This window comes from Trachemys scripta, chromosome 6, assembly GCF_013100865.1.
Source record: "Trachemys scripta elegans isolate TJP31775 chromosome 6, CAS_Tse_1.0, whole genome shotgun sequence".
Lineage (NCBI taxonomy): Eukaryota > Metazoa > Chordata > Testudines > Emydidae > Trachemys > Trachemys scripta.
Window position 1 is genome coordinate 88,176,780 of NC_048303.1, and position 19,656 is coordinate 88,196,435.

Below are 19,656 nucleotides of genomic sequence, written 5' to 3' on the forward strand. Positions count from 1 at the left end.
ATTACTGCTTCTTCAGAGCCAAATGCTCAGGTCCTTACTCAAACAAACTCTCATTGAAGTCATTACCTCAGGATTTTGACTTTAGGTCTCAATCCTTCGAGCTGCTGAATGCTTCTTTACAGATGCTCTTAACTCCAGTTGAATTCAATAGAAGTTGGGACTACTAGCACCACACGGGGCAATCAGCATCTTGCAGGATCAAGCCCTGGATGAGAAGTTGTCAAACAAAGGTAAAATAGATAAAAAAGATAGGCTTGAGTCCTTCTCCCTTCTTTCTGTTATTGATTTTCTGTCGCTTCTCGGCACAGAGTCACAGATTCCTCAGTTTTAATTTGTAGCCACATAGAGCCATATTCTGCTCTCAAATGTGTAGGAGCCTCCCGTTGACTTTAAACCCTGCTCAGCCGACTGTCTTTTACAGAGAGGTTTGCAAATAGCTTGTACGTGTTTCTGCTTGGATAATTACTTTATGAGACAATTAATTTATCTAGCAGGGCAGAAACAGAATGAGGATACAAAGATCTGCCTCTGTATCACCCAGGCGAAGGAGCATTTCACCAGCACAATATAAGACAACAAAGAAAAAGGATAATAAGATCTGTAAGAGTCTTACAAGGTTATTAAGATCCCGCTCTCCATCTCCAAATGCTACAAAGCACCTGTGTCAGTTCTGCAAAGAAAACCAACAGCAGCAGTCAAGGCTAAGCCTGGGATCTGTTGGGTACAAACTGGATGCTGAAACCAGGCCACCATTTGTTGTTAGACACGTAAGTCTTAAAATTGCTGTACTAAGTTAATTTTTTTTATTATTGTGATGATATTAGAGTAAATTGGGTGCTCCTGTTATCCTTCCTCATAAAGCAAGAACAAGAGGAGACCCAGAGAAATTAACCAGCAGCAAATTTGTAAATGTAAAAGGAATGCTTAATTGATCTGTGGAACTCACTGCCACTAAATAGTATTGAGGTCAGCTAGTTAGCAGATTCAGGAAAAGATTAGACATTTGTATGACATTAATAAGGACATCCAAAGTTACATTTAGATGGGATAAAAATTATAAGAGACTTAAACCCTCATTCTTTAGGCCATCAAAACCACTAGCTGTCTGGGGTTAGGAAGAAGTTGTCTTCATGGGCTAGGTTTTTCCTTAATGGTTCATCATAAGATTTCTTCCACCTTCCTCTAAAGCATCCAGTGCTGGTCACTCTCAGAGACAGGACATAGGACTAGATGGACCATTAGTGTAGCAAGATATAACAAACCCCATTTTTTTAATACGTTGGATTTCTTAAATGGCGAATCTAGAGAACATTCAAGTCAGTGGGAAGACTTCCACTGATTTCAGTGGGCTTTGAACTGATGGGGCCTTTCATCTGAAGATCTCAAAGTACTTTACAAACACTAGCTAACTAAGCATCACAGTGGCCATGTGAGGTGTGTGTATATATATATATATGGAAAAAGGGGTGGGGGATTTAAAAGTGCTGTATCTCAGTATTTTTATATGTTAAGGTGATGGGTATTGTAGAGAAGCCTAAATTAGATCCTGGCAGAGAGACAGACAGACAGATCTATCTAGTTACTTATCTATCTACCTATCTATCTAAACACCCCAGCCAATCCACTACATTATCTATGTATCATTTTCCCCAGTTTGTAGTTTAATTTTATTTTAAATGGTCATTTATAATGTTTTAAATTTCTATAGATACCCTGTTGCAATCCATGAAGGGCATACATTTTTTGAGTCCCCTGTTCCATGAAGATGAAAGATTTTTTGAGTCTTCGTGAAGATGAAAGCATTTTTCAAAACTGTCCTAACCACAAATTTAAAAGAAAACTCAATGTTCTAGTGCCACAGCCACTACCTCTTTTATAACAAGATGGTGTCTACATACTGGTCATTTCCTTATTCTGAAAACATCAGTAATGTCAGAATCCCAGTGTTTTTTAAACTAGGTGGTTTTGCTGAAATGTCTGCACTGTGCTGTGTATATCGTTTGCCTCTTTTGTATATTTTTGTAGTTGTGAAAGAAAGAAATGGAGGGAAGGGAAGAAACAATATTTTTTTATTCTTTTCTTTATAGGCTGTAAGCAGCTGCAAATATGTTCATGTCCAGACCTAGTTTTCACAGACTAAAAAATGAAGCTTCATATTATTCCTTCATTTTAGATAGTTGTTTGCAGTGTTTCTGATTGTTGTCACACACTGAATATATAAGTAGAGACACTGGTTTTATGGTCCATGACAACTGTTTGTGACATATCCTGCTGCCTAATAACCCTCGATTGGCCTACTTCTACCAAAGTGTTAATTTCCCACTTCATTTTAAGTGGTCTCCTACAACATGTATAAACCTAGCAATCAGTCCCACCTTGTATTTAGCTTGGGCCCCTGGAAACCTTCTCCAGACCTGAAGAAGAACTCTGTGAAGCTCGAAAACTTGTCCCTTCCACCAACAGAGGTTGGTCCAATAGAAGATATTACCTCATACCATATCTCTTTCATTTCAGGTAGACAGTTCTAACCCATTTGGTGAAAAATCTTCGTCACAGTTACCTTATCGAAATCCAAAACAAAATGTGAGCTCAGCAAAGAATTCGCTTGAATTTCAATTGAAACGAGGTACTTATAATTTGTTTTTAATAAAAAATAAAATGATGCTAATTATAGAAGTAATAGCACCATTTATCCTAATTCTGAAGGTGTTTGAAAACTATGGCCTGCATTCTTCCACTCCCATTTCAAAGGGGCTGTTTGAGAATTGAAGCACTACTTGGAGTGAGTAAGGATGGCAGAATCTGGCCTGAAATGCAAAAATATGCTCACCACTGAATTGCAGCCATTGCTGGGATAGAGGAACATGGCTGCTGTTTTACAGTATGCATCAATACTACATGACAGTTTAGCGTGGGAGCTGATTTCTCTCTTGTTTAGTAGCATGCTCTTTTGAAGGAAAGAGTTGTTGTCCACAGACCAACATTACCTCCTCTTCTCCATTGTTGTGTGCTACCTCAGTCAGGAAGTCTTTTCTCTAAGGGACTTGTCCAAAGGCCATTGAAGTTAGTAGAAATACTCCCATTGCCTTCAATGTGCTTTGGATCAGGCCCCCTGAGGCCATGAAGATATATAATTTTTTGTATTCTTTGTTCTGATCCTTGTCACAAGCTGAATATTCATCAAGTAATCAGGACACTGGGAAAAGAAAGAAAGTCATATACTCAAAGAGGAAGTTCTTCAAATAGTCACTTCTACTCAGAAAAGTGACTTTGTAAAAATGCCACCTTCTTACTCATATATTTCCTTTAAGGTAGTTAGACTCATATCTGTTGCATTTATTAACAATGCTATGATTATAGTTCTCCTTGCTCTTGTTAGCCCTGCAGAGCCAGCACAGGTAGGACTGAGGACATGATCCTCCAGTGCATTTCACCTGGCAAAACTTCAGTGCCTGAAGAGACTTTCTCATTAGTAATAATTCACAAGATGGAGACAACAAAGTCTGACATTCAGATCCCCCTCCCTGATCCTGACAGTTCCTCCTCTCTGTGCCAAACGGATGTTGGCAAAGGAGAGAATCTGGACCATAATATTTCAGTTTCTTGGTCATTTGAATTAACCTCAACATATCCACTGTCAGGGGTTCTCAATCTTTTTCTTTCTGAGGCCCCCCCCCCAACATGCTATAAAAACTCCACCACCCATCTGATTTTCTTCATATCCAGTAGATAAAAAGCCAGGGCTGGTGTTACCGAGTAGCAAACAGGGTAATTGCCTGGGGCCCCACGCCACAGGGGGTCCCATGAAGCTAAGTTGCTTGGGCTTTGGCTTCAGCACCAGGTGATAGGACTCGGGCTTCAGCTTTCCGCTCTGGGATCTAGTGAATCTAATGCTGGCCCTGCTCTCTGCTTTATTTTGGCAGACCCCCTGAAACCTGCTCGCAGCCTCTCAGGGGTCCCTGGATCCCTGGTTGAGAATCACTGCACTATGTATTACTTCTGCAGTTGGTGGTCTAAAGAGACTAGGTCATCTGTTGCAATTCCTTTGACCAATGGGAGGTTTTAAATTATGACTGTTACATCAGGCTGTAGAAATTGTAAGTGGCAGTGAGTTACAGAGGGATCTCACAAAAATGGGTGACTGGACAACAAAATGGCAGATGAAATTCAACATTGATAAGTGCAAAGTAATGCATATTGGAAAAAAATAATCCCAGCTATACAAATACAGTGATGGATTCTAAATTAGTTATTCCCACCCAAGAAAGAGATCTCGGAGTCACCCATGGGTGGTTCTCTGAAAACTTCCGCTCAGTGTGCAGTGATAGTCAAAAAGGCTGATAGTATGTTAGGAACAATTAAAGAAGGGATAGAAAATAAGCCAGAAAATACCATAATGCCACCTTGAATACTGTGTCCAGTTCTGATTGACCCATCTCAAAAAGGATATAGTGAAACTGGAAAAGGTTCCGAGAAGGGTCACAAAGATGATCAAGGGTATGGAATGGCTTCCCTATAAGGACTGACTAAAAAGATTAGGGCTACTCAGCTTAGAAAAGATGACTAAGGGGGGATATGATAGAGGTCTATAAAATTATGACTGGTGTGAAAAAAGTAAATAGAGAAGTGTTGTTTCTCCTTTACCACAATACAGGAACCAGAGGTCACCCAATGAAATTAATAGGCAGCAGGTTTAATGCAAACAAAATGAAGTACTTTTTCACACAACACACAGCTAAACTGTGGAATTTGTTGCTTTGGGATGTTGTGATGGCTAGAAGTGTAATTGGATTCAGAAAAGAACTGGATAAGTTCATGGAGGATAGGTCCATCTGTGGCTATTAAACCAAGATGGTCAGGGATGTAACACCATGCTCGGTATGACCCTAAACCTCTGACTACCAGAAGTCGGGTGTGCAAGACAGGTGTGGATCACTCCATAATTGCTCTGTTGTGTACACTCCCCCTTCTTCTTAGTGTATGTGCAACATGCCTCAAGTGGCATGTGACCAGGATTCATCACCAAATTTGGTCTGCTGGTAGGATCATTGGTTTCCCTGGCCCGGACTGGGTACTGATGGGGAGTGCGACATGAACGCTGATCCATGCCCCTCTGCGCTCCCCCTGAAGCTCTGGTACTGGCCACTGTCAAAGACAGGGTACCGGGCAAGATGGTCTGACCCAGTATGGCAGCTCTTATATTCCTATACTCTACAAGGAACATTTTTAGTCATCTTGTGATTACGTTTTGAGTTCAATGCTAATTTGTTGATGAACAGTGAAAGTAGTAATGTAAGAGTAAATGCTAATAATCAGCCATTGAAATGTCTTTTTTCTTTTAGCTTTATCTTTTGATAGCTGTGAAGCATCAAATTCCTCAGTTAAGGTAATTTAAAAAATAACTGTAAAATTACATCTCGTCTGTTAGTAGTTTAATCTACATATTTTGAAAAGAGAATTAAATGAGGGCAGTTGATGGCTCAGGGGATAGTAATGGCTAAGTCTGGTTATCTGTAATGAGAAATTATGAGAAAAGCTCTGCTCTGGTTATGGGGTGGAAAAAAATCTCACAAATTTGTAGAACACAATGTCAAAAAGTTACAGGTCACATTGTTTTCAGCAAAAATTCTTTATTTTGCCATAAAAATAGGTTGAAACCATTTAAAAATCAGGCCAGTTACCCATACTTCATTATACTGGACATCTACAGAGCCAAATTTGTAAAGCTCCTTAGAAGAATCTAGCTCACTAGAGATCTGGCCAGGGTGACAAAGACCCATGACTTTAGATATTAAGGCTGTGACAAACCTACATGGAAATCTATTATAATAGAAATCATGGCCTAGACAAACATACAGTTTTAATAATGGAATATGGCGCCATTTGCCCTGAAGTCATCACTTCAATTCAGTCCCAGAGCAGTATTAACAGGAAGTCATTACTCTATCTGACAGCTGTTTGGTAAGCTACTGTATGTCTCTGTGCAATTAGTTAATAGTCTCAGTTTGGACTGGTATTCACATAAAAAAATCCACCACCACTCTGATTGATATCCTTCTCAGCAACTTCAGCAGAAAGGCCAAGAAATAAATGTGAACTATCTTACTTCTACATGGTCTCTACACATCTGGGTTGAGGCACATCGATAGGATAGCATCAGAGGGTTTGCGTTACTGTTCTGCAATACACATCTCCATCTCCGGTGCTCTCAATCTACCACCTTTCACCAGTACTAAATTCACTTTGAAATATTTAAATCCTACCAATGTGCCAAAATCTAAGACCACATTGGAGGAAAAAGGTTGTCCATTCTCCATTCCCATTCAATCATTGGCCACTGTAGTAGATGTGTTAGCGCCAATTGTGATTATATTTTTTTCTGATTTTGGCACAGTCAGGAGTCTTGGCTCAAAAGGGATGTATGGGGTTGAAATAGATATGTGTATTTTGGATCAGGATTGAGGTGTACTATGGAAAGTTGCACCACACTTACCTGGCTTAATCAAGATAGCACTATCAGAGTTAGTTCCTGGCACTACAATCCACCCATAGAATAAAAAAGATTGTGATCAGAGACTGGCTTATCCATCAGCATCTATGACCAGGTGTCAGCACACAGGACCATGTGCAGGGGAGCAAAGCGATTTGAGCTGACTCGCCCTGGTGGCTAGGCGAGGAGGAGCTCATTAGCTTGACCTCAGGAATGTAAAAGGCTAAAGAGGAGTTCTCTGAGCCAAGAGAGAGTCACATGGGTTGACCAGAGCTATTACAGGGAGGATCCTGAAGCATAGGCTGCTCAGGAAGGAGCTCGGGCTAAGATTTGCCTCAGCCCTTGCATTAATTAAGACTAAATGCAAATACCAGGGATGGGGTGAGTTTGGACCAAATTCCATTGTGCTTGTGCTGCATTACGAGTGAAGTAAAAGTCTCGTCCTTTTACAGTGCCCCTGAGTCTTTCTCCATAGCAGAATATCTGATGAGTGAGCTCATTTAGAAGTCACCCTGTCTCTTGTTGAACTGTGTTACACTGCTTCATCACTGACTGATTTGAACGGTAAATGGGAAAGTGTCTTACAGGTATATTTTTGTGGCAAACAATGGAATGAGGTACTCTTGCCCCAGGTGGCTCTTCTAAAGAAAGTGTGCCAAATTCTGCTCTCCTTTTTACCCAGCAATGTCATTAACTCCAGAGAGGTGGGTTAGATAGGTATAGCTGGGACAGAATTTGACACACCACATTGCAACAGGTTTGGATTCTGCAAGGTTTCTGTTGGGTTTTAGCCAGAGAACTGAAGAGCAGTATCCAAAGTGGGACTGCTTCAGGGCCTGAGAGAATGGAGATGTTTGCTTTGAGTGACATTGTTGCACAAGCTCTGGCCCTGTATTTAATTATAAGCTCTGTAGACAGACCTCTTTGTTGTCCTATCACAAGCACCTTGAAGTCAATATTCCAAAAAACTCCCAACTGGCAGGTGCAGGTTTTTTATAGGCCTTTTTCACTGTCCTTCTTTGTGTTGTTTTTCTACTTAGTCCCTTGCAACATCAAAAGTCAAGATGACTGACTGTGGGAAGGAGCTTCATTTTAATACAGCACAATTAGGGTTTAGAGCATTACAGTAGAAATAGCTTGCTTATCTGTTCCTACGCTACGCTACACTTTCACAAATAAACTTGTTTCTGACTGGCTGAAATGTTGACTTTTATTAGCTTTTGTGAGTGATTAATGGTTAGCTGTCCAACAGTGTGATTGATTCTGCTTATTATTAGAAAATGAGGCTCACAACTAATAAGAGCTGCTGTTTGGTCCAGATTTTTGAAGTGTTCCCATTTACCTGCCCAGATTTGGGGTTTGCTCATACTTAAAACAGTCCATTTATACATATGGCATTATGAGTTTTCAACTTCAGCCTGATATTCCACACCCCCAATGCAACAAAATACTGTAGACTGTCTCCTCCGTCTCTCTCTCCCCCCCTTGCCCTCCTCCCTGTGTCCTTTCTAACTAAAGAAAAATGTTTCTTTGTTCCACAGGTTATCAGGGAACCGGATGAACAGGCCACATCTGAACATGATTCATCATCTCTTGAAACAGATGAACTTGTAAATTACCCAGGCAGTTCTCCTACTCAAGGAGATTTGACATTTCACCGCACAGCGTCATTTGCCACCTCCCCACATTACAGATCACCTAGTCCTGTTCGGAGTCCCTCTCCTCTGCAACACAGGTTATTGATCCTGTATAAAAATCTGTAATTGAGTAACATGATACTGTAAGTAGGAGCAGTGATGTTGAATGACCAAAAACATCCAAGCTACTTTCTAAGGGTGTCGAGTTTGTGACTCTCAGATATGTTTCTGTGGATCATTTTGACAGTACTCAGTGATTACTAAAAGATATAGACCTGTGCGAACGTACATGGGAACATAGGAATAGCAATACAGCAACAAACCAGTGGTTCTTCTAGTTTAGTGTATCCTGTCTCTGACAGTGACTAATACCAGATGCTTGAGAGGAAGGTACAAGAACCCCATTGTGAACAATTGGGGAAAAATACATTCATAGAAGAAGTTTCTTCCTAACCCCAGTTAATTAATGGTTAATGGCTTATGTTCTGATAGGTGAGGCTTATGTACTGTAAAGATCTTTTAAATCATACCTTATGTAACTGGATGTTCTTATTAGCCATAAAAATGTGCTCTTGGCCGCAATAATATCTAGTAGCAATTAGTTCCACACACAACTGATCCATTGTGTGAAAAACAGACAACAAATGTATTTCCTTTCATCAGCTTTAAATCGGTTGCCTTTAAGCTTCACTGACTGCCCACCTTGTTCTTATATTGTGAGAAAGAAGAGCTAGGATTTATCTTCTCTGCTCCATTCATTAATCTTTATCCGTATCATGTCCCAGGATATTTGACTTTTAAAACTGAACAGTCCCAATCTTTTCAATCTTCCTTTAATGTATCTATCTATAAATACAGACTGAGGCTTACTTTAACCTGATAGAAGTTAAGGCTGATATCATTGCTGAGTTCAGTCCGCCTATCACCCTGAAATATGTTAAGGGCTGTTGGTTGCCTCGGCTGAATGGGGAAATTTGTTGCCAAAAGTACAAGAAGAATAATTTCTCTGGTGTCCATTGGTCCTGCATTGCAGAACATGCAGGTCAGAGGTTAGAACAGTTTGTTGGCAGCCACATGTTGCCTCGGGGGAGGCTGGAGCTAGTTCAGTATGTTTTGCAGAAGAAATGGAAAAAGCTCTACGCTTTAGAGTGCACATGGGAAACTTAACAGGACAGAAAAAATGGTCTTTTTCTGAGAAAAATTGTCAAGAACATATATTATTGTTTGTTTATTTGTATTGAACCAGAACCCTGTTGTGCTAGGCGCTGTACAAACACAGAACAAAAAGACAGTCCCTGCCCCAAGATCTGAAAATCTAAGGAACAGTTGTGCTCTGCTTGGGTCTTTCAGAATAATTGTTAATCCCACCTTCCTCCCATCCCCCCGCAACCCTCCATACACAGAGTATTTTGGATATCAATCAAAATAACTTTTAAATCATTTTCCCATTAGGCATCAATCCAGCAAAGCACTTAAGCATTTAGTTAACTTAAGCATGTGAGTAGTCCCAGTTTTGCTACAATAAAGTCACTGGGAATACTCATATGCTTATAGTTAAGCACATGCTTAAGTGTTTTGCTGGATCAGGGTCATTGTTAGGAATGGCTTGTTGCTGATTATTCCTTGTCCAGTTTGTACTGATTCTCTAACTGCTGGGTTCTATGTAGTATGTAGGCTGAAGAGTCCAGAAAGATAATGTTCCATTTACAGGTCTGTGTAATGGATGGGAAAATAGATGCTTCTGTGTGAAAAAAGAGGTGCTGACTAGCCTCAGACTTAGGATGGCTTAATTTGGCTAAATTCCCCTCCATTGCATGCCAGGTGAAAATAAAGCACTGGTGACTCTTTATCTTCAAGGGATCATCAAGAACAGAAAAAACATAGTGTTGTAAGAGGGTTCCTCTAATATGTTTGTCTGTGTAGATGGGACAAATTGTATTGCAAAGCGTTGTGATTAGGTGCTCAAACAATTTTAACTATAATATAAATGGGCAATTAGGACTAAACTTTCATATTCAGATGCCTAAAGTTCAAAAAGTTAAGTATCCAATTCCTTTACTTATGCAACCCAACAGGTACAAAAGTAGCTGTGGTGTTTTCTGATTAATAAAGCATCCTTTTACATGCTATTTCTTAATAAAGAGCGTTCCTTCCTTTGTGCTGCTCTAATGGTTTTCTGGCATGACCAGTTCTCTGCTCAAGCCCCCTATCCTAGCCTCTCTTTCTGGGTAGACTAAATTACTAAAATAATTTAACTTAGAAAAATGACAGCCCCTTATTTCACAGATATAGTAGCATGATTGTTCTGCGGAAGAAGCGGTCTTGACCAATTCAGCAAAGTCCAAATCTCCAAATCTCGCATGTAACTCTTGATTATGGCCACAAGGGTAAGATGAACTTGTGGGGCCAAATTTTCAAAGTGGCCTCTTTTTGTGCACACAGTTGCCAGCCCATGTGATTTTTATGTGTGCATGATGTCTTGGATGTGTCAAGTGATATCATTTATATGTTCAAATCCAATTTAAATGTATTTTATGCCCATTTTGCACATGGAGACAGAGCTTCCATTAGGAAATCACTTGCAAATATTAATGTGCCAAAAAAAAAATTGTGTGTGTAGAGGCTGTGTTTTGAAAACTTGTTTTTTTATACACAGCAATGTGAACGTTAGTGGTACACGTGTGGTTTGTGTCAGAGCTTTATCAAGATTGGTTATCTCTGTGAGCAAACAAACGAATTAGGCAGCTTTTTCAGAATAGGATTTTGAACAGTTTAACTCATTAAACCTAAGGGTGTTTTTTGTTGTTGTTGTTGTTGGAAAGTTGTGTGGCAACTTATGAAATGGCAGCTTGTGGAGATAGTTTTGTGGTGCAATATACTGCAGGGCTAAACTGAGACAATGATATCAGATTAACATTGGAGATCACCTGGACTGCACTTAAAGAACTGGATTCTTTCTGTTCATTATCATTATGTGCAGCCCTGCAAACAATACGTTGGCTCTGCACTTTGCGGATCAGCTCTGTAAAATAATGTTTTCTTTTACTGGAGTTGCAAAGCATAGTTGCTCTCTGAATTGCTGCGCATAATGGAAGTATGGTGCTGAGCGCTGCACTTCGTTGACGACTACGTGTTGTTCCTTGGCGGCTGATGTTTATTGACTATAAAAAGAATCATTGTGGTGCTTTTCATGTTCATTTACTTTAACATGAGCTTTTGGACAAAAGAAAAAATCATCTTTATCCTGGACTTTATCTCCCTAGGAATAAAGGAGCAGTCTTGCCTTTGCTTATAATAATCAAAGCAGGTGTAGCTGCACTACTTCTCAATAATGTTAATGCACATTGATTAATCCTCACGCCTCTTCTGTGAGTTAGGAAAACAGCATTAGGCCATTTTACCAAGTGGGGACCTGAGGCATACAGTGGTTAAGTGTCTTCACCTGAAAGTAAGGGAGTGGCAGAGCAGGCTGGAACCCAGAGGTTTGGCCTTTTGTTCTAACCAGCAGGTGACATTGCCTGCAAATTTTATTTTGCTTATTCATTTCCTGCTTGTTATCAATGCACTGGTCCTGCCCAAGAGAGTACAAATCCTGCACTGCAGAACGTATTAGGCATGACTTAAACCGAATGTCCAAATTGCCTGGAGGCTTCAGTGATAACGTTAATTTGTGCATTTAGTTACACGGCAGAACCATCTATAATGCAGCCTTTTAAAGATGTTATAGTTGATTGACGACACTCTGTGCAGGGGAGGGAATGCTGCCAACAGGGAAGGGGAAGACTTCTTTGGATTATTTTGCTGTATGCAGCGGGGGGAGGAGGGATGGTGCAAGAGAGCAGAAGACAGCATCAAAGGGGAGAGAAAGAGAATGGCAGGGAAAAGGAAAATATTTGAGGAGACGGGGAAAAAGTTAGGAAAAATGGGGAGAGCATGAGGGGAAGAATGAGGTGGGGAACCTGGTGTGGGGGAGAAAGGAGAAAATGTCAGCAAAAGGAAAATGAAACATAATTCAAGTGAAGGAATGGGAATGAGCAGTAAGTATCACCAAATGTGAGCAGGGAGAGAGGGTGAGTGAGCGAGAGATGAATGGAGATAATAAAAAGCTGAAGGAAATGGCAAAATAAAAGAAAAATAGCGTGAAGGGGTAGGTGGGTGGTCTGTGAGAAACCAGCCGCCGGTAAAACTATTGCATGTTTGAGAATAATGAGTGTGAGGGAGACAAAAATGAAAATGAGAGAGGAAAAGGTTCATAAAGATATAGAAGGGCAAAGATAGGGTGAAAGATCAGAAAAGGGAAAGAAGGAGAAGAAGGAAGAAAATACCTGTTGTGCTTTAGATCAGCAGGACACTTAAATAGGTTTCTAACTTTAAATATGTGAGTTGAAGTCAATGGAACTACTCACATGCCTTACTGAACAGTGGCCTTGGCCACTAATATCTGTTAAGATACATTATTAGAATACGTCAGGTTCTCCTCTTCTCTTCATTTGTACAGTACTAACACATCCATGTAAGAAGAACTCAGTCAAAAGATTGCTGAGTCCCATTTTAAGTGCGTCCTTTAAATAGTGCATCATATTTTCAATGACATCACATACACCTGAACCCCAATATAACGCTGTCCTCGGGAGCCAAAAAATCTTACCGCGTTATAGGTGAAACCGCGTTATATCGAACTTGCTTTGATCCGCCGGAGTGCACAGCCCCGCCCCCCTAGAGCACTGCTTTACCGCGTTATATCCGAATTTGTGTTATATCGGGTCGCATTATTTCGGGGTAGAGGTGTATTTTGTGTTTCAAGAGGGCCAAACACCTCTTGAAACTCTCTTGCTTTTTCTTGAACTGGTTATACCTGTCAGCTCCGCATTTAATGGATCAGTGTGTGAAAAAGGACATTATGAATAAGGTACTTGGCAAAAAAAAAAAAGGCTTTATGGCAGAGGAGAATTTGGGATGTAACTGTTTTGATACATTTTTGCAGATTATACTCCAATCCTCATTTCAGTTGGGAAAAGATCCACAAGAGAGTGCAGAATCTCCTAACCTCAAACCAGGCAAAGCAGAGACTTTCCTTTGTGAGTATTAATATTACAACTCGAGAGCAGCTGGTGCCGATATGACAGTGTCACCTAATTATCTGCCCTTCCCAGGTTATAGGTTTCTTTGTCCACTCAGTCTCCCACTGCCCCCATACATATAATATAAATGTTCCAGTTGGGTTTTCAGCATCCAGAGTATTCACCCAAAAATGTCTGGCTAGGTCTGAACTAAGTATTGTCTCATTGGTATTCACCACCACTTCTGTATACAACACGAATGCAGCAGTGGTGTCCATGGCTGTAACAGAGAAGGGATTGAGAATGTCAGGGTGACTTAGGATAAAAAGAGGTGTAATAATGTTGGAACCCACACACCCTAAAGCATGGAGAGATGAATGAACAAAAGGAAATGGTTTCAGTACAGTTGCTGAAGCAGAAAGGCTTTTTTGATACGTTTTCTGCAGCTAGTCCATATGAATAGCACTCTGAACTATCTTGAGGAGTGAGCCACTGTACTTGTGTTCATGTATGAGCCTAACCTGCACAGTGGCCAGCTGGATGCCATTATTGACAGCTATCTCTTTGCTAATGTGGGGATCCAGCGTTCCTGGATCTAGCCTAGTATCCCATGCAATTTTAAATAGATCTAAGGGAGTGATTGGCAATTCACAGCCCTGCTTTACCGTGGCTGCCTTGCACAAATACCTACATGTTCAGAGCTACTCAAAGCATTCCACACTGTTTGGCTTATTTCTAAGTTAACAAATGCACAGAATACATTTAATTGATACTAAAAGAGAAAGGATGTATATCTGAACCATGATGCCCGCTCCCCAGGCCAACTATCTGACCCTTACTAATAGGAATATCCCCACTGAAGTTACACAAGGAGTGAAACTGGTTCTCTCAGTGTCCCTTTACTCATCTGTAAAATGGGGTTAATAATAATAAATACTAACCTCATAACAGGATGATAGAAGTCAACAGGAGAACTTGCATGAATAAGGGTTGCAGGATCAAACTTTTCATTTCACTGGGATATTTAAGAACTCTGGATCTTAAAATTAAAACAGTTGCTGTCACACCCTGACGTCACAAAGGGTGCATCTGCCCTGCATGCTTCTTTTGGCGGCCTGTAATGTACATCCCATGTATATTCTAGCATAGGTATAAGTAGCGGTGTAAACAGTGAAGCATGGCTTAGGTGAGGAGAGTAAAGGTGCATCTGAAGGGTGTGGGTATGCATGTGAGTTACATACTCTACATGGCTCTCTACATGTCCAAGCTTTGCCTCTCCTTCTACACTTGCTATTTTTAGCAGAGTAGTGTCCTGTTGCTGCCCCACTGCTGAAGCCTTTCCCCACTGCCTTGCCTCTGCCAGAGCCTTTCACTGACACATGGAGCTACACATCAGAGTGTGGATGTGGTGTTTTTTTCACTGTGGTGTGTAGCTACATGTGCACCACATGCTGCCAAAAATGGTGTGTAGTGTAGACGTAGCTATAGTGCCATTCAGTGTAACTGACCTTGACTCCACTTAGAAAGATGTTTATCATGAAGTCAAACAGAGCCAACATTTATACTCTCTAGTGCGCAAATCCACTTCCCAGTTCCACATTAATCCCTGCTACAACTGCATCTACTTTAGAGTAGTTACACCAGAGATGACTTTGAGCCTGAACATTTAAGTGACTTGCCACACAGTAAATCAATGACAGAGCTTAGAGGAGAACTTCCCTTTCAGTCCACTGAGCCACACTGCCTCTTTGGAACCCTACATTCAAAGTACTCAGGTACCCTCAGCTATTTTCTGCTCATAAAACTTTTGCAGTCATTTTGTCTCTGCTCGTCCCATTATTTTCAGGTTATGCCTTGTATCAACCAGGAACTGTTCTTGTTGTGTGATTTCAAAAACTTCTAGATGGAGGCATCGTTTCAGTGAGTTTACGGAAGCTGGTGTTACTTGCTGCTATCTCACTGACATGATTCCAGCCAACAACGCTGGGAAATATAGAGCACAATCTCCTAGATTTATTGCCCTGAACTTGTAGTAAAACGTTGTTTTAACTCCCCTGGAAACAGCTGATAGGTTTGCTTTTGGCTAAGGATATTAACAGTGCTTATGAAGATGAACAATGAAATTAATCGGACAGGCTTTTTCAGGGAGCCACTGATTCTGAAATTGATGATGTCCTTGAAAGAAGGTCCATCTCTTTGAGGAGTTCCCCTCAGGATGATTCACTGGAGCAAAGATATTACTAAGTAGTTGTCATCAGAAAGGTAAGTGCCTAAATGCTTCTCTTCACTTTTAGATTTACTGGGATTATTTCGGATCCAGGAACTTTATAAATTTTTGTATTCCTGCAGGAAAATCTGTTGTAAAAGTATGCTAAGCAGCCCTATTTCCTGACTATACAACAGCAATTTACTTGTAATTGCCAAAATAAGCTATATTTTTTGTGTTCTTAAACTCCCAGTCACTTTAAGAGCCATTATACTCAAAAAAGTGACTCTAAAAGTGGCATCATGGATTTCCTTGTTTGCCATCTCTCTAGGATACCATTTCATTAGTTTACATGAAAAACATTTTTCTCTCTCTCTTTCTTTTTTTTTACCAATTGCCAATGCTGCAAACATCATAGTGGGATCTGAAAGTCATGCGAGGTTCTTTCTGGTTAGTACATCAGCACTGGCAGCAAAGATTCTGTAGCTGGAACTTTGTTTAACAGTTCTTGTTAGGTTTTTCAAAGGGGTCTAGGCAAGTTAAGGTGCCCAACTTCCATTGAATTTCAGTGGGATTTGGGTGCCTAACAATCTTAGGCTCTTTTGCAAATCTCAGCCACTGTTATAAGAGAGAACAGAATCCAGCTCAGTCTTCCTCAGATGTGTTACCTCTAAATTATTAGCAGGAGTAAAAAACTGGTCAGCTATTAAAATTAGGAAAAATTACTGAGGTCTCTAGTGTATGGTGACATGGCTCAAGATACATACAGGGAGCAGATTTGATGAGTAAGAAGATGGCATTTTTACACAGCCCCTTTTCTGACCATAACCACTCTTTAATATGTTTCTATTTCTCAAACATTTTTCTTCACTGGAGACTTAATTTTTGATCCATTGACTCTGTGTGAAACAGCAGTCTGTGGTTTCATTTCTCAGCCAGCAGACGAAGGGCCAGATTCTATCATTCTTACATTGAGTGAAATCCCATTTAAGTCCAGGGGAGCTTTGCCCAATTAAGGATTTCAGAATTTGGCCCAAAGTGATTTAGTTCATTTGGATTTTAAAGGACAAATCCTGTGAGTAAACACACCTGTCAGCATATCCCTAAAGAGTATGTTAAATATTTTCTTCTCCATCATATGCTTGCTTTTTTTTTTTACCTAAATGTCACTCATTTTGATGGGATATTAACATTTTTTATTAATGGAAAACTGGGCAAAATTCTGCTCTCAGTTAATCATGCACAAATTCAACTTTAGTTGAGTGGCACATGTATAATTGAGGGCTTACCTACAAGGGGGACAAGCCTGAAGCAGCTACTGCAGAAAAGCTATTGCAGGAAGTATTCATTTAGACAAGGCCTTAGGGAGCACCTTTCTCCACCTTCCTCTGCAGCTGAGGATGCAATACAACAAAACAGATAGTTCCAAACTTTGGATAACAAAATTGGTCCAATAAAAGATATTACCTCACCCTCCCTGTTTTACTTAACTAGGTTTTCGATAATCAGGGTTTTATTGTAATTCAAATGGGAATTTGATTGGGACACCAGGATTAACAACAATCACATTCTTGCAAAAGGAGCCAGAGTATCTTTGATGACCACCCTGCAGCCAGGACCCATCTTTCATGTCTCATTTGAAAGATGTCCTCTCCCATAGCACAGTGTCCCCAACACTATACAAGGACATATGTTCAGTAAGGCCTCACTTACTGCACCACTTTTCACCGGCACTACTTCCTGCTGCAATAAGGGCATTGCTGGGGGTCTCTCGTCCAAATATTGAGAAGGTCTCACTCTTAGCTTATGACATCAGATAAGATCACCTCCTAACATGGTAGAATTGCAGACAGCAGCCCCTGTAGTTCTTTCTCCTTTGCTATACCTGCCATCCGCGTGAGCAGCCACCAGTGCTGGCAAGATTAGGGTGAACATAAAGGATGGCAAGAAAGGTGGAAATTCCCTACTTGCTTAATTTGCACTGATTTAGCCTATGTGATTATTTATAGAGGAACATGGGTTCTAGTCGTGCAGTTGCTCCTCAGCCTAGCACTACATTCTCTTCAAGATGTGCAATGACTTTAAGAAAAGTTATGTAGATCCTGTTCTGTACGGCTGCTGTCACAACTGATGACACTCTTGAACCGGATGCTGCTTATAACTGTCTCTGAAATGCCAAGTATAATTTAAAATGTAATTTTCACAGATGACAATAACTTATTTTTTTTCTTATTTCCTGAACTAAGAGGCTAAAGGCTGAATGGGCATGGAAACTGAACAGCTCTCTTACAATCTACAAGTGTTTCCTCTAGGTCAAATTTGAGTCCTATGGGGGAGCTTTGTGGTGACGCTTGCACTGCTACTGATTATGCTGTATCTGGTTTATGGATTAACGAACTACTGCAGTCTCCACCCTAACCATATTCTCCTATAGCTTATTTAAATCCATCTCATTTTTAACAGGAATCCATCTCCGAGGCTGTACATGGCTTAGAGGTGCTTTTCTCAGTGAGAAGTTTCACAGAGCACTGATAGTGCAAGTAACAGCTTCTGCTTGAGAAATGTAAAGTTGCACTAAAGACTTATTTTGGCTGGTAGAATTACAAGTTCTGACTTAAAATCGAAGGGCTGAGGGAGCTCTTAGGCACTTGAAATATCGACTAATTGCAATAGGCCTCCTAAATGTCTGGTTTAACAATAGCAAATATTCTGTAAGCTGTCTTTATGTTTACGTATATATTGGTTATATAGCGAGTACTTAGGTGGTAAATTTCATGTACTTAATTGCATAGTAATTACATTTTACAACAGAAAATCCTCGTGACAGGCCTGGTGGTAATTACTATAGGCCAAATCGATCATTTCCATGGAAGATTCGTGGAAGCCAGAGAGACTGGGAGGTTTCCCCAGATCATTTTGGGGGAGATAGGATGGGCACAGTGTGTGCAGAGGGTTCAGCCCCAGAACTCCTAAGAGTTGATCCATAGGAAGCCAGGATGGTCTATTCATAGACCCTGTGCCCCAACACTGACTCCAGGGCCTTGGGTGCCCTAGCAAGCTCCTTGGCAGTACAGCTGTAATGGAGGCTCTTTAACAGGGTTTCCTTCCCAGGCCACTCCCTCTTGAACATCCCTTCCAGGGATTTTGGGGTCAATGGCACAAAAGCAAGCTACAGAAAAAGTAATAAAGCCTTAGGCTCTCTTACCTTTTCAATTGACTCTGCGCAGTTTTGAAGGGGATAATGTGCATAGCACCCTGTCCCATCTGCCCTTCTCCATATGTGGCTTACTGCAGAAACAGAGAATTGGGGTGGTGCCACAGAGTGACTGAATCCCCTTCTTCGGAAGCAAGGTAAGATCTGCACAAAAGCATAATAATCCTGGTCCAAATCCTGCAGGCAAAAGTCACATTAGATTGGGTGGGAGTTTTGCCCAAGTTAGGAGTGCAGGATTAGGCTCTCTTTGTTTGGGAAACATTGTTAACTGGAGGTGAATTAATAAGTACATTAAGAGGACTTAATTTTGTGTCCTGTAACTTAAAATGGTTTTTCAAAATCGTATTTCTCTGAGATTACAATTTACAATTACCTAAAAAACTACTTGCCTGTAAAACAGACTTCAAAAATGATTTTTTTAAACAAAAATTCTTGGAGCTATTTTGTAATATACACTCTAACTCCTTTAGCAGAGACAACTCAACAACTGCTGGACTCCAATTTGAAGAGTTGAGACGGACGTCTCCATCTCAGAGTTGATCAGGGGTTCATTTTCTGTGTGGTGTTATGTCTAATCTCTTTCTTAAAGTGAGACTCTGTATTGTGCTGGATAAGCATGGCTGATTAAATGATTGCAGTGTGTGGCTCAGATATCATTTTCATATGAGTGTACATCTATTAGCTCATTAAGGACTAAAAATAATAATAATGGTGCTGCAGATCTTTGGGCTTTGGTTGTTGGCAGAATTTTCTGCAAGTATCACATTTGGAATTACCTTACCTGTGACTGTTCCAGCATTAGAACTGACTATCTAGAATGAGTTGCTTTTTTCAGAAGTCAGTTCTCTTCTCAATATATGCACATCATTCTCGTTGATGCACTTGTATAGAGAGGAAACAAGACCCTTTGAATACTGAATTACTGCATGACATACATTTTTTTCAGACAACCAGTTAAAATGAACCTGTGTTAAATGTGTATCCTTTCTTGAAACATTTCTTTTAATAAAATATTTCAAATAATTGCATTATATAAAATAATTTTATTT

The 19,656-nt window shown here is 40.3% G+C and overlaps 1 protein-coding gene across 7 annotated transcripts in view; it reads left to right on the forward strand.

Moving 5' to 3' along the window:
- SPATA6L (spermatogenesis associated 6 like) overlaps nt 1-19,256 on the forward strand; it is a 35,839-nt gene extending 16,583 nt beyond the window's left edge. Inside the window, exons 7-14 of one of the 7 annotated variants that reach the window (XR_004646247.1) lie at nt 492-767; nt 2,515-2,626; nt 5,343-5,386; nt 8,032-8,225; nt 13,112-13,205; nt 15,333-15,449; nt 18,688-18,744; nt 19,078-19,256. Coding sequence is in view for 5 of the 7 variants with exons in the window: in XM_034774485.1 (XP_034630376.1) it covers nt 492-767; nt 2,515-2,626; nt 5,343-5,386; nt 8,032-8,225; nt 13,112-13,205; nt 15,333-15,431 (819 nt within the window). In the remaining 2 variants the exon portion in view is untranslated. Of the gene's footprint in view, nt 1-491; nt 768-2,514; nt 2,627-5,342; nt 5,387-8,031; nt 8,226-13,111; nt 13,206-15,322 lie in introns of all 7 variants that reach the window. The other 6 variants (XR_004646246.1, XM_034774485.1, XM_034774486.1 and 3 more) reach the window with 6 other exon arrangements.
- Nucleotides 19,257-19,656: the final 400 nt, after the last annotated feature.